The 15,713-nt window shown below is 35.2% G+C and overlaps 1 protein-coding gene across 1 annotated transcript in view; it reads left to right on the forward strand.

The window, feature by feature from the left end:
- The window catches only part of CSMD1 (CUB and Sushi multiple domains 1), a gene marked incomplete at both ends in the record, with an annotated part of 1,174,241 nt that overhangs the window by 1,040,422 nt on the left and 118,106 nt on the right, over positions 1-15,713 (forward strand). The window contains 4 exons of the mRNA XM_084285255.1: positions 9,845-10,022; positions 12,467-12,612; positions 14,833-14,913; positions 15,082-15,195. Of these exons, the coding sequence (XP_084141381.1) occupies positions 9,845-10,022; positions 12,467-12,612; positions 14,833-14,913; positions 15,082-15,195 (519 nt within the window). The remainder of the gene's footprint in view (positions 1-9,844; positions 10,023-12,466; positions 12,613-14,832; positions 14,914-15,081; positions 15,196-15,713) is intronic.

The raw sequence follows: 15,713 nt of genomic DNA on the forward strand, positions 1-15,713 counted from the left end.
TAAGTGAAGAAACATTTTCTGACATTTCCATTAGAGGCTTTGGTAAAGTTTTTTATAAGGTGCTACAAAGAAATGAGGTGGTCGTTATGTAGAATTAAAGTGTTGTCATGGCTAATCAGCTATGAAGAGTTAAAACAGATTGAAATAAATGATTGATTTCCATGATAACAAGAGGTAATGGTGCTAAAGGTTTTCACTGTCAATCTAAGTATATTGCACATGAGTTTTGTGTATGCACTTGGAAAGGGACACTTGTATTATTTTCTTATTTTGTTGCTTAAGTTCAGTGTTACAAGAATTCATAAAATTTATGAATTTATGTTTTAGTTCCGTAATAGTTTATGCAAATTTACATAAATTGATCAGAAATCTAGTAGGGTAAATATAGAGATGAGGTTGAAAGTATTGTTTATTTCTTGTACTGCAAAGGGTTTACGGGGAAGAAATACAGACTAAAATGAGTTCTCTGGATGAAGTTTTCACAGATATTAATCTTTGTCATAATCTTTGAGATTTGTATTGAAGCATAAAGATCATTTAAATCCCCAATGTATGCATTTCAAAAATATCACTTATATTATTGTTATTACTGGAGTTATTATACTGAATTATTAACCCAAGTTTCATTTTAATTTAAACTATGTTTTAAATAGACATAGAGGTCTAACAGGCTCCAAGAGTAAGTCATAAATGTGATCTACTGGCCAAAGCGAGAACTGATTATTACAGAAACCTCAAAGTGAAAAAAAAAATATATATATTGAAGGTAAACCTGTCAAAAAAGAAGAGCGTTAATATTAGTTATAGTGTACCCTCTAGCAGTCATACTGTTCTGAAAAAGTAATTCTTAAATTGAATAAAACAAGTTCCTTTTCCTTAAAAATATGTGTTAAGTTTTAGTTATACCATTTCCATTTTGTTTGTTGAAACAAAAGAAATTCTGTAAAAATGTGAAAATGTTGTATATAAACTTAGATTTTTAACTGATTCAAATACAGAAAAATTCTTTAAAACAACCTTGGCTATCTTTGGCGTAACATGAATCTATTAGATAATTCCAAGTTCTAATGAAAGATACATTCCTGGTAATATTGCCCCTCTGAGGAAGCACTATGGGGACATGACATGCACGTGTCTTTTGTTTTGCTTCTTCAGCTCCTCATGAGACATTATTTAACTTATTTTCAAGTCTGATTGGGAAAATTGTCTTTTTTTTTTTTTCATAGTCACTGATTCAAGCTTTTGTGAAATAGATGTGTGTTTAAGACACAGTCATTTGAGGCAGTTCTGGAAAAGAAGCTTGAGTAATTGTTAGCTAGGTAGTGGGATCCAGAGAAGTTAATAGCTGGGCAGTTCACATTTACCAACTGCTATGTCACGTACCATTTATTTAACACCTGATCACGACTGGAAGAAATCAACTGAGAATGCAAAGTAAGTTATAGTTCAGAAGAACTAAGAGCTTTAAAAATGTTAATAGTTTTGTTTTCCCTGTATGGATACATCCAGTTTTGGGGTTTTATCTTACTGGACATTTGTTCAGGGTAATCATGGAGTTACAGGATCACAGATACGTAGGGGTTGGAAGAGACCTCGAGAGATCATCGGGTTCAAGATTGCCAAAACACAAAAATATATGCAATGTAATATTCACAATGTTATATCAGTAGATAGTGGGTTTGACATGAATAACAAAAAACATAGAACGATACATTTTAAGTCAAAACGCTAGTTTACAAGGAGGACACAGGACTAGAGATTCACTCTCTTTGAATTATCTCTCTGTTCTGGGAAAACGCTCTCCCATAATTTAAAGGAAAAAAGCTCCAAGTCTCAGTATGGAAAGGAATAATTGCTGGCTCTACCTAAATAGAGAAGAATTTCTTCCCAGAGTGTGTTTATGAATTAGATTAGCTTCCTAAATAACCCAAAGAAAAGATGCATTCTGCCTGTGGGAAATAGTGAAAGACATTCGGCTTTTCTACTTAAAAATATTCTGGAAGATGAACCAGTGTTTCATGCCTGTCTCTTTTGATAAGCCCCTAAGGATCCAATAAAATCATATGGGGCAGCATAACATCACTATGAGAAGCTGCATTAGAGAGCAATAAATTTTTAGGTAAAGATAAATGAAGTGAACAGCTCTCAGTGTTTTGTCCTGGAAAAGACAATGGAAGGAAATCTCAGGACAGAGCATTTGGCAAAGCCAAAGCAAACCAAAAGCAAACCAGAAGCAAACCAAACCCACCTTCCCGCCATCCACCTTCTTCTACCTCCTCCCTCCAAGTGGCGCAGGGGAACAGGGAATGGGGGCTGCGGTCAGTCCCTGAAGCTTCGTCTCCACCGCACCTTCATGGTCACTCCCTGCCCCTGCTCCACACGGGGTCCCTCCCACGGGATGCCGTCCTTCCCAAACTGATCCTGCGGGGGCTGCCCACAGGCAGCAGCTCTTCAAGGGCTGCTCGCACATGGCTCCGTACCACAGGGTCCATTCCCCAGGAGCAAAGTGCTCCAGCACGGATCCCTCATGGGTGGGTGGAAGCTCTCCCCAGACCCCCCACTCCTGCCTGGGCTCCTCTCCATGGGCTGCAGCTCCAGCCCGGGGCCTGCTCCTGCGGGGGCTCTCCATGGGCTGCAGCCTCCTCCAGGGCACATCCACCTGCTCCACTGTGGAGATCTGCTCCATGGGGGACCCATGGGCTGCAGGGGGACAGCCTGCTCCACCAGGAGCCTCTCCACAGACCTCAGGGGAACTTCTGCTCCAGCTCTTGGCGCACCTTCTGCCCTCCTGCACTAACCCTGGGGTCTGCAGGGCTGCTTCTTTCTCATTTCTCACTCTTCTCTCCCAGCTGCTGTTGTGCATCAGCTTTTTCCATTTCCTCAATCGGCTCTCCCAGAGACCCACCCAGCCTCTGTCCCTGACACACTCTGGCCAGAAGAGGGTCCTTTTGGAGCCGGCTGGAGCTGGCTCTGCTTTGACATGTGGCAGCTGCTGGGCTCTGCTCAGCCACCCCTGGGGCTCCCCTTTCACCAAAAGCCTGCTGCATAACCCAGTAAAGTATTAGAGCATACAAGAGAATGTGTGACTTGTGTACAATCAGTGGGTACATTTACCGTTAAGTGCTTGCCAAGATGTGGCTTCTGTTCCCACATTTTACTTTTTTTTTTTTTTTCCTGTAGTTTAATCTGTACATCAGAACCACTGGAAGAAAGTTTAGATATTTTTCAAAAAACAGAAATTTCAAATGAAGTACACTAATAATTTAAAACCTATTACAGACCCCACTTTATCAAGAATAAGTAAAAACAAAACCAATAAATAAATAAATAAATAAAATATCTACATAAGCAATGAAAATTCTTTGGGCTAATGCTTTCCTTACAGATATGTAATGAGATAATGCATCACATCCTTGTCAGAGAGGTTGGTTATAACTCATAATGAGATATATATATCCATATATATATGGATATATATGTGTGTGTGTATATGTATTTCTGACAATGGTAAAAACTTTTATGTCTGACATATTTAAATTAAAGATGGGAACCATCCTGTATCTTGTAACTAAACGTGTCTGTAACATTCATTTTAAGTTGTGTGTTAGAAGATCCTCTGAGATGTTCTTTTAAAGGCTATTGTGCTAGTTGACTACTACAGCTAACTTCTGAATTTCTTCTAGAGGATTCCTTCAGGATAGAATACTGACTTGCATAGCCCTGTTATGTGCTTTTGTTCCCAAGGCTTCTGACTTTAGATGCCTCCTGAATTAGATAGTAAATGAATGGGAGGATTGAAGATTTCAGTTTTGCACTTAAATGCTTTGCAATTCCTATTTTAGGTACATAAGTTCTTACATTGAATATGATCTGTAGCTCCAATTGACTTTCTAATTAAAAAAAATATAGTACTTTACAAATTATTTTTCCATGTATTACATGAATTAATAAGTAATTAATTTTGAAATAAGATGAGTAAAGGATGAGTAAGGACTACCCAAAGAATATATTTTATTCAAAGGAGATTGATTTAGGGATTCAACTTTATCAGTGTTTTGAAAAAAAATAAAATACATGTTTATCCATAATAAAATCGCACTGAAAGCAAATATGAAATATTCTTCCTCAACATAAACTGGTGAAGTTACCTTTTAAAGAGTGTTATAGAAGTGTAAAGGATGAGGATTGATAGAATATTACTAACATATATTCCTTATACAGTACACTGCTAGGGTGAAAGAACAGCTAGAGTTACAAGTAGAATATCAAGTGTAGCATAGGGACAAGTTTGTCTATTAATAATGATTCCACTTTCAAAAAAATAAAATCTAAACATTGTATGGAAGATAAGAAATAATTACTTGATAAATTAACTTTTATGTGACCTTTGTGTAAGATATGATGACTTACTCTCCTAAATAATTATAATGGTGTATTTGGTTCTAAATCTTGTAGCCTGCTGATACAGATTTTTACAACTCATAATAATATCTTGTGCCTACCAGCTACAATGTGCCTTATTATCCTGCATAAGAATAAAGTAAGAAAATACTTTAAAGGACCTAAAAAGATAAGGGAATATATTTTCTCTTTTCCCTTTATGTTTGATCAATACTCTTTGAACTCCTAGAATAAAAAGACATTTTAGGTACATAATAATCCATATTCTCCCAATATCCTTTCAGTTTATTAATAAAATGCATTTTAGCAAATGTTAATTTCTAAAATGTAATTTGAAATGTTATCAGTGGGAAAAAATTGTTTTGCATATGTTCTGAGATTTCTAGACCATTTGTAATCTCTGTTCTGTTTGAACATTGTTTTCACACTTACTGTATTTTATATTGGTTCACTGAATATGGTTCTTTTAGCATAATGGATATTTCTAGCTATATTTCATTTATTTTATTTCTATTATTTATTATTAAACTGATGGTTTAATAATAAATTAAATTACCAGTAGATAATCCTACTGCTATTTTAATCTATGCTAGATGCTATTCTAATGAGAAAAACACTGAATGTTTAACTCAGTTTTGGTCTTTTGCAGCATGTATTTTGTGATCCTTTTTGTAGTAGTAAGACAGAAATTAGAAGAAAAAATTCTATAAATTAAAGCTAAACTGAGAGAATAGTTAAGAAAGGTTTCTGTTACATCTTCTCACGTCTGTGAGACATAATCTGCTAGCCTCCCCTCTTAGTAAGGATTGAAATCAGTATCACAAGTTACTTTCATTACCCTGGTCTGCAGAAAAACTCTGTATCTTCTTTATTCTTATGTTTTGAAATTCAAAGCTTTCTTCTATGTCTAATAAGCTGCTTCACCTTTTTCCTAATCAAATAAACTGTGTTTGGGAAATCCCAAACACGTGCTTTTGGAACATCTGGGGAAGTGCATTTCTTTTCTTGAATCAAAGGAACAGAAGAAGCTAAACAGCTTTGTGAACTAGCATTATGGCACTTCAGTAGGACCCATCTTTAGATGGGCCTGTGAAATGTCCAGGCACTGCCAAGCAGAATCTTTAACACTAAGTGGCAGAGCGCTTTAGAAACCTACAATCCTAATTCCAAAGTTCAACAGTTTTTGTTTTATATAGATCATACATTCCCCCCAGCCCCTTCTTTTTTAAAAAAATCTTTGGTTAAGCTTTTTGAGTTAGTTTCTGTTGCCTGATCTTGATTTCTTCGACAGCAGTTTTGTGGTGATGTATCTGCAATGACCTTTTGTCACTTTTTTCTCAGTAATTAAGCTTTGAATAGAATTTATTACCTAAAGAAAGAATATTAAAAAAAAATCCTCATTAATAGTTTAAATATTTAATTTAATAACTTTAAAATATGAATTACAGATGAATAGATGAATAACAATGTTGTGATAGAATGCGGAACTATATATATTACAAAACCAAGAGATTTTTTTCAATTGCAAAAAATTAACGTTCAATTAGCTTAGCAGCAATCTGTATATAATAGATATTGAATGCAAACCAAAATAGCATTTCCATTTTTTTTTCTATGTATACTGAGTGGCATCTACATTAATAGGGAACATAAGACTTAGTAAAAGTTGCAAGAAGTATTTTCAAGTATATCAGATGCGATTACCACATGACACATCATCGATACATGTTTGTGAAACTACATCAGTTTATCAACTTAACATTTATTTATTTATTTTGTATAGTTTTATGAAAGTTTCAGAAAACAATATGACATTATGCACCTGTCTCATCTTCAATGATACAGTTTTCTGATTAAAAAACAACATTCATTAAACTGTGGGCAAGATTTGAATACAATTCTTCTAATTAAATGTGGTTAAAGAGTTCCAGTAATAAAATGGTACATTTCATAATACTAGTTTCAATTATTAATTAGAGGTCTTAAAACACAGAACACAAATAAGCCTTCTATATCTAGGACTTCTTAAAAATACCCAACAAATTTGTTGGATTACCTTGCACAGAAATTAAATCTTATGGAAAAAAAATATCTCTTTATTCAGCTGTATTTCTTTCACCCTAAAAGATGGAATGTCAGAATAAATGTTTTCACTCTTCATGTGAGAATATTACTGGTTTTCATCTAGTCTGGTGGTGATTAAAAATAATCATTTGATATTGGAGATCATGTGTTTGTGGCTATTTTGTTTTGTTTTTTTAAACATAACACAAAATGAAGATGTCTTTGGAGTCTTAAAAGGACTTCAGTATTATATATAATCTTCCTGAGTAGGGATATAAATGCAGCACCAAATGGCATAGCAGCCTTATATCTTTTTTATTTCTTACTACCTAGAGAAAAACACTTCCTAAAAGATATTGAAGACACATAAGACATATATTGAGTAGTTTGGACTTTTATAGTACAAATTAGCATTTTCTATATGTTTGTTTTTTTTTTTAGATAAAGATAATGCCATGAAGATTCAGTCATTCTTTCTCTTTGATCCCCCCATCCAGAAAGCTTCAACTCAGTAGTTCTATCTTCACTTCAAAACTGTTTTCTGTTACTGACATGTCTGTATTTCAGAATGTATGTCTGTCCTGGTTTCTTTGCACCTCAATCCTACCTGTCAAACTCACCCACAGGCACCCCCATTGCACAGCTCTTCACAGCTGAGGCCTGAATGCATGCATCTCCACTATGTCTGCAGTTGTGTACATTTATAGCTATGATTTCTGACTAAACTGCAGATTTCTTAGAGTTTTGTCTGAGAAAGCAATGTTTTCTCAGGCTCAGCACATTTCTTGCTTTGTAGAACATTCATTTCTATACATTAAAGACGAGTCTAGCACTGCCAAAATAATTATTTTTGCATAAAAATGTTTTTGCAGTAAAGAAAACAAGAGGTTATTAGGTCTCTGATCCCTGGATTTTGGCAGTGGGTCTGAGAGGGAAATCAATTGAAGAATGAAATCACCTTTCTAGCTAGGGCCAGTCTTAGAAGTTCAAATCAAAACTTTTCTACAGAAGATTCCACATACTTGAGAAAGCAAAGTAAGGGGATGTGGTAGTGATTCAAAAAGGGAAGTTGAAACTGCTTTAGAGGAAAAGGTTGGGCTGTCTGTGCAGTTGCCCCATGGAAATCTGATAATATGTCACTCATAAATAATTCATAAGAAAGGTTTTGAAGTGTCTGTGAGTGAGATGTGGACAACAGGTCTATGATTCCAGAATGCTAAAGACACCTGGTATTTCTCTTTTTGTTTTCTTCAAGTAACAAAATCATCATGGCAGCATTTCTGCTATTATTATATTTAGGTGTTCTTGCTTTTCCACTGGTGCCAAATTATATTGGTAAGAATTTGCTGCAACCATGCTATGAAATAGCCTGCTTGAATTCTCACCAATCTTACACTCAAAATTTGCAGTAGGCAAAAGGAACATGCCACATAGGCAAAGCCAAAAGTTTAGTTTTAGTACAAAGAAAATCGTAAGAGTCTAACCAAATTATTAGTCCAGTTACAGTGATACTAATATTTCAAATCAGGTAATGTTAGAATGATATACACAAACTTCTAATATCTACCCCTTTCTCTGCCATTACACTCAACTCTTTTAGTGCCTATACAAGTCTTAAGTTTGGGGGTCATAATCCAGGAGAAGGTGTTCATTCTGTACTCAAAACCTGTTTGCCAGCACTACCTTTTAATCATAAAATATATAGAGATATAATGTTAGCTGTTGCATCACACAGTTGTAAAAAGTTAAGCAAAAGCTAAAATGAAGTAGTAAGTAGCTACCCAATAATTATACAATTGCTGTGACAATTTAAAACAAGTTCCAGGCTACTAGAATAAATCCAGAAAAACCTAATAGTCTGTGGCCTGTTTTGTTAGCTTAATGCTAAGTCTGTGGCCTGGTGATAGCGGTGACAGCACCATATTTACTGGGCCTCTTGGCTAAGGCTTGACTTGTTTGAGGCCTTTTATCCTTTCCACATCTTTCCTTTCCCATATTCCATGGTTTCATTTGATTTACAGTAGTAATACAGACATGTTTTGTACTCTTTCTAGCTTCTCATATGGACTAAGGGAATTAACAATGTAAAAGTCTTTCTCAAAAATATGAAGCAGTATATTTTGTTTGTCTACTGGCATTAAAAATTGTCCCACTTCTATGTTCTGCATAATTGTGGTTTAATATTTTTAGCCACCTGATGTGCTGTTACCGCATTTTCGTATATTAGCTTTACCTAGCAAGACCAAAGACGTACTATGAATTTCAGTTTTAATTAATTAGAAACAAATCCTGGGACATGGGTGAAGATAAGGACAGTTATACTAAGTCAGCTCCTGTTAGAACTGTGCTCTATGTATGATGACACCAAGCCATGTGGTGTGGTCAACATGCTGGAGGGAAGGGAAGGCTTGAGATTTGGGCCCATTTAAACCTCATGAGGTTCAACAAGGCCAAGTGCAAGGTCCAACATCTGGATCAGGCTGGGCAGAGAATAGATTGAAAGTAGCCCTGAGGAGAAGGACTTGGGGATATTGGTTGATGAGAAGCTCAACATGAACCAGCAATGTGTGCTTGCAGCCAAGAAAGCCAACCATATCCTGGGCTGTATCAAAAGAAACATGGCCAGCAGGGTGAGGGAGGTGATTCTCCCCCTCTGCTCTGCTCTCTTGAGACCCCACCTGGAGTGCTGCATTCAGCTCTGAGGCCCCAGCAAAAGAAGGTCATGGAAGTATTAGAAGAAGTCCAGAGGAGGGCCACAAAGATGATCAAGGGGCTGGAGCACCTCTCCTATGAAGACAGGTTCAGGGAATTGGGGTTGCTCAGCCTGGAGAAGAGAAAGCTCCAGGGAGACCTTAGACAGATATAAACTACCCTTCTTTTTCCTTTCTCTTTCCTTTCCTTGTTTCCTTTGTTGGTCACTAAAAGGACCGTAGTTCATGACCAGATGTTCTAAGACGGGAAGATGTGCTGAATTCATCATACTATGAGTATGGATGAAGGTGAAGTGGTGAAAGCCTCCTTGACTTGTCCTATATAACCAGAGGCTATAAAAAGTATTTCTCTTTGCTTGTTTCTGAGTCTTGAATGCAAACTGAAGATGACCCTTTCTAAATGAGTTAACTTAGTTTAAATTATTCTGTATAAAAGCAACATTTCCAGTAGATTTTGATGGATTTTAAGCAATAAAATCTGAAAGACATCAGGATAACTTATTTTTTAGAAGTATCGGTGCTTTTTATCTTCAAGAATCAAGCAACCAAAAGAAAACAATGCCTTTAAAAACTAGATTGGCTTTTCCTGTAGAGTTTTTAGAATCTGGAAGCATATCTTGAAGAAGTATGTTTTTCTTATTTATTTTTTTTATTTGTTTTCTTTTCAGCTCCTTGTGGCTATAATGTAACTGCTCAGAATGGTACAGTTTATTCCCCAGGATTTCCAGATGAATACCCAAATTCCAAGGACTGTACTTGGTTAATTGTTGTACCTCCAGGCCATGGAATTTACATCAACTTTACGTTACTCCAGACTGAACCTGTGAATGACTACATTGCTGTTTGGTATGTAATTTTTCAAAATAAAAGTGCTTTTTTCTGATTTCAGTGAGTTCAAAAACTCACTGTCCCAAGCTTGGGCTTTTGTTTAGTATTGCCCTTTATGTTAACAACTATGCTGAAGGCCAAACAAACTCTACAAGTATATGAAATAATTATTGCTTTATATCATGATACCCTTAAGATTATGGTTCTAAAAGTACTTTGAAACATGCTCATTTATCAATCAGGTCTTCTTTGAGCTTGTGGTTTTGTGCAGGGATTTTCCAATCTCTTAATAAGGCTGTCTCTAGTTTTGAAGCCAAGGTTTCAGCCCTTGTACCTTTACATCTTTCAGCTTCACCTTGTATGCTACTCTTCCCCAAACTTGTAATTCTTATTCCCCAAACCCATCTCAATTTTCTGTCTCAATCTGGAAAAGGAGGTCTCAGGGCTGACAAAGTTCTTTCACAAGAATTTACTGCACTGAAGAGCAGGCATAGATGATGATGGGAAGTTGTTCATACCCATAAATAGCTAACCTTGGTCCCTACCCCACACAATGTGCAGTTACTTCTCTCTCATAAGTGATGCAGATAGTTTTGCAAAGGGACAATTTGCACAGAATATGGGATATGACTTACTCCTGTGTGAGTCAGCTGCTCCCATCTCCCAGCTGGTCCACTATTGCTGAACAGGGTGAGTTTTTTCCAGACAGCAATACTAGAATCCAATATTAAAATGGGGAAATTCAGTCAGCTTATAAAAGAGATGCATAACTATTTATGAACTGCAGGTTAGCTGCCATTGGTATTTGCATTATCATGGAATTTATCTCTAATATGCATCATAGGTTGTCCTCTCTGATACGTTAAATGAAAAGAATGCTGGATTGATGACTTCTCTTTTTTATGCCTAAGAAATTAAATCCTAAATTCCTGTAAACTTTTTGAACTTGCTTGTCTGTACTATGTGCTGAATTCCTGAACTGTTATATTGAACTGCTTTACAGCTTATGTCTTTCAGTTTCTGATTGCCCATAAATCACATGCAGGCTTTTTTAAGAGTTGTTTTCTGAGGTATCAGTGATGGATAGCTCTTGAATTTTCTGGGAGGAGGCTGTTACATGTAATTGTGTTTATATCATTCATGTGTATAGCATTCACTTCTGGATGAAATGTCCAACCTTAATATGAATCCTCAATGGGAATAAGACTTTTAAAATGAAAAGCTAAGTAAATTATCAGGTTCCTATTCAGTATTCCTTAATTTGACAGTTATTTGCAAGGCAGCAAGAAAAGAAAATACATTTTTATGCCAAGTCAACTACAGTTTATTTTTTCTTGTTGTCACTGATACTAGAGTTGGTTTTGGAAGACTAGATAATCTTGAAATACTTCATTGGGGAAGAATAATTCATCTAAGTAATATTTGTTAAATGTTGTTACAGCTAGTTAAATACGTGACATACACTCTTTCAAAACTTGAAACCAAGTTTGTCCATACGCTAGATATTTATTTTTATGAACAGATTATCTTGATGGGTTTAGAATAGACAAAAATGAGTTAATGCTTGGCTTTTTAAACATACAAATATCCCTGTACAAATATTGTACAAATATATACAAAAAAGGTGAACAAATATCCCTGTAACTTACAGATACTGAAAGGTCAAAAGCTAAATGCTTTTAGAGAGCTTCTAGGTAATCTCTAGCCTTCTAAAATACATATCGCAAAAGGTTTTTGATTCAGTTTTGATTCAGTAAATGTAATATAGAAGAAGACCACAGATAGGTGTTGCAGGGCTCCAAAAATTCTTCACTGATAAAAGCAGTGCTTTTATTTATTTATTCTGGTTGTTTAGAGCTGAATGTTCTGTGTGATGATACTGAAGATGGAAGCAGCCTGGTATTTTTGTATTATTTCTCAATGGGTGTCTATTCCACTGTTCAGAAATACACAACCTTTCTTTTTTTCCACTACTTTCTTCCCCCTTAAAAGAGATTTTTGATTCTCAGAAATGAATTGAAATGGCAGGTTGAACCTGCAGCATGCACACCTCTCTATGCATTCGTCATGAATGCAGACTTGAAGGATCATGTCAAAAATATTAGAAATACAATAAGATCTTAAGAGCTTTCTAGACACATTTTGTTTTTTCAGGTGATGTATATATGAGAATTTTGGCAGGAACATACACAGAAAATTTCAAATGTTGCAAAGTCTGACAGTAAATGGCTTACCCATGGAAATATAAAAGTTATTATAAAGTACTCTTGGTCTCTCAAAACTTACTAGAAACATATTGAAGGAGTATTTTATGTTGACAGAAATAAAAACAATTTCATTCTGAATAATTAGGAAAAGCAGTTTTTACAAATATATAACATGCATTACAGAGAAAAGAGACTGCCACATTAAATGTTAACTATTGTATTTCTTCATCTGATTTTTTATATTTCATTTCCTAGGGATGGTCCTGACCATAATTCACCTCAGCTGGGAGTGTTCAGTGGGAACACAGCTCTGGAAACAGCTTACAGTTCCACCAATCAAGTCCTCCTCAAATTTCACAGTGATTTTTCAACAGGAGGATTCTTTGTTCTCAATTTTCATGGTCAGTTTGCTTTATATCATCAGTGTCTAATTAGCACAATCAAGTGAATTTTAAAAATATTTCTTAACTATGTGATGTAGTGATTAAATAAATTTACTAGGACTATAGCTATTCATAGGTTTGCTACTTTTTAAAAATAATGGTATAAATTTTTAAAAATGTATGTTAAAAAAATAAGAAAATTAATTTGTACTTTTGAATAAACTATGACCTATCTTTAATATTAATCATTTCTGTATAGTATTATGCTTTCAAATTTTTAATTAATTTGATACATATATTTATTAATTACTTTTATACTTTCATAATAAAATTCTGCACCATCTAATTAATCATAGCAATTATCCTGAAAAAGGTTGGTGGAATAGTGTTGGAGTATTGCGCAACAGCTTTGTGTCTAGTATCCAGCAAAGTACTATGTTCAAAGTTACAGTCAGGGCTACAGGACATGCAAATTAGGCCTCTTACTCAGGCATAAAATGCTGAACTCCAGTTCTAGTTCTAATTCTGAATTCATTTTGTAATTAAATGTAAATGTAAATTAAATGGAAGTTTGTTAGTGTTCTGGGTTGAAATTTAAAAAGATAGGGTGACTTAATTGGTGACTTAATTCACCAGGACAGGAGTCAATGACACAGGAAGAATGTATCTGAAGGTATCAATCTGCAGGGAGAAGTCTTTGCAAGATTAGTACTGAGTCTGAATTTTTTTTCTTGTCTGTGATTTTCTCCCAGAAGAAGGACGTGACTCACGGTAGCCTAAGAGCACTTATCTGAGGAGCAAAGACTAAAGCACCAGGCTTTAGTCATTATACAGGGAACATATAGCTCCCACATTCCAGAATTGTCAAAGCAGCAAACTACAAGGAGTGGTCAGTGAGTGCATTTTCCAACTTTATGCTGAGGGTATATAAGGGTGTAGTCAGTCTTTCAGGTTCGATGATAAAAAGGAAAGGTAAATAATCTATCACAATATATAGTGCATTAGTCTAGCAAGGTTAAAAATGAATGAATCTACTTTTTCTCTGCATTGTTTATTTACTTTTGCATAATTGATCACTGGCTGAAAATCATGTATAATGATCAGTGTCTATGCTTTTAAATGAATTTAAAACAGTGAGGATACTGATGAGAAACCCCAGCAAAATGGGCTTCTTGGAAACTAAGTTGCAGGGATTTCTATTTTTGAGCCCACACACTGGGAGACAGGTGTCTTAGTTCAGTGAAATCAAGGGTATCATGGGACATGCATATATTTCTCCTGTTTGGTGTCTATAGCTTAGAAACTTGCTGTAATGTGTGTCTAAGCAGGTTGTGGAGCTTTTTTCTTGGACGTTGTCCAGGAAAATTATCTGCCTAAATACCTTGTTCATAAGTGTTCATAAATGGGCTACAGAAACTAATGTGGAAGGTAAGGGTAGATTCCCCAGTATCATTTATTTTGTTTCTTTAACTTCTCAAAAATGGCTACCAAGATACCAGGAGCATTTGTGTTCTTGACTGTGATTTTGTTGCATGAAGAGGAGATTTTTTCAATGTTATGTGGACTCTGATCACAATCTTAAATCTCTAGAAATGGTTTCTTCAGCTGTTGTAGGCCTGTTGCTCCATTTCAGAAACACGTCAGCCATTGCACTGGTAACCTGTGTTGCGAGACTGCTCACAAATTTTGGAAACAGATTTGAAGAGCAGAGAAAGCATTTTGTTTTAAAGGCAGTGCCATATTTCTTTTTGTTTAATTTACAAACATTGTTATTATTGCTGCTTCTTTTTAAAGTAAAGATATGCACCCGTACTTCAGAAAAATTAACTCTTAGTTTCTCCAATAAATTTAAACTAAGGATAGGATATGCGACAGGTAATTACAGATTTTCCAGGAAATCTAAATAATCTGTGAATAGCCCTTTGACATGCTGCAAAGGCAGCCACATAAAACAGAAGCTTTATATCTCCTCATAATCATTTCAACTGCATCCAGTCCTGCAATGGATCTATAACTATCTAGGCAGTGTAGTATACTGTTTATACTCATAATAAATACTCTTTTTTTTTAATATATGTAATAATAATGTCATGAAATTTAAGTTGGAAAATGTTGTAACTGAGAGACCATGAGTTTTAGTGTAGCTTTGGCAATTTGGCAAGTGTAAATGTTAAATGAATTTTCTGTAAAATGAATCTTAGCACACCATTATTTAATTATTTTCACTTAACTTTGCAGCATATCAGCTGAAGAAGTGCCAGCCTCCACCAATAGTTGCACATGCAGATTTGTTTACGGAAGATGATGACTTTGAAATAGGTGATAAAATAGTATCTCATTTTCTTTCTTACGTTTTCACCTGAATTTTAACTAAACTATTAATATATTTCACACTACACCTGAGATATTGGTGTACTTCTGCTTGATTTTTTTTTTCCATTTTAAATGTTAAGACTTTATTGTTGTTGCTGTTAATAACTCTTTCAGGAGATTTTGCCAAGTACAAGTGCCATCCTGGTTTCACCCTTGTTGGACAAGATATATTAACCTGCAAACTGAATACACAGTTGCAGTTTGAAGGATCTTCTCCATTTTGTGAAGGTAAATATATGCTTATATGGACTGTGCATGATTAGGATGTACACCCTTTTCTTTTCCTAAATATTAAAGGTGAGATGCTGGGGCACTGTGTTTTCATCAGTGTTTCCAAATGAAAACTTTCCATTTATTTCTTCGGTATCTAAGAAGTGCACACAATTTCAAACTGGTCTCTAAAATATTTGGACAGACATTCTGTACTTTAGAATCAAAAGACAAGTGTCTTGACTTTCAAAGGCACTGAGCATTACATGTATATTTAAGGAGTAGTCTCATTAACTACACTACCATTGAAGCACTGCTTTTTAAAATTCCTTTAAATGATTTAGCATTGTTTCACAGCAAATGAAAGATTTCTTTTCTCCCCTGAAGAACTTTAAATATATGAATTTAAATTAAAATTCAAAAATAAAATAATCATAGAATCATAGAATGGCTTGGGTTGGAATGGACCATAACGACCATTCAGTTCCAACAGTCCACCATGGTCAGGGGTGCCACCCCCTAGATCAGGTGGCCCA

The sequence above is a fragment of the Netta rufina genome (assembly GCF_964035555.1).
Source record: "Netta rufina genome assembly, chromosome: 3".
NCBI lineage: Eukaryota > Metazoa > Chordata > Aves > Anseriformes > Anatidae > Netta > Netta rufina.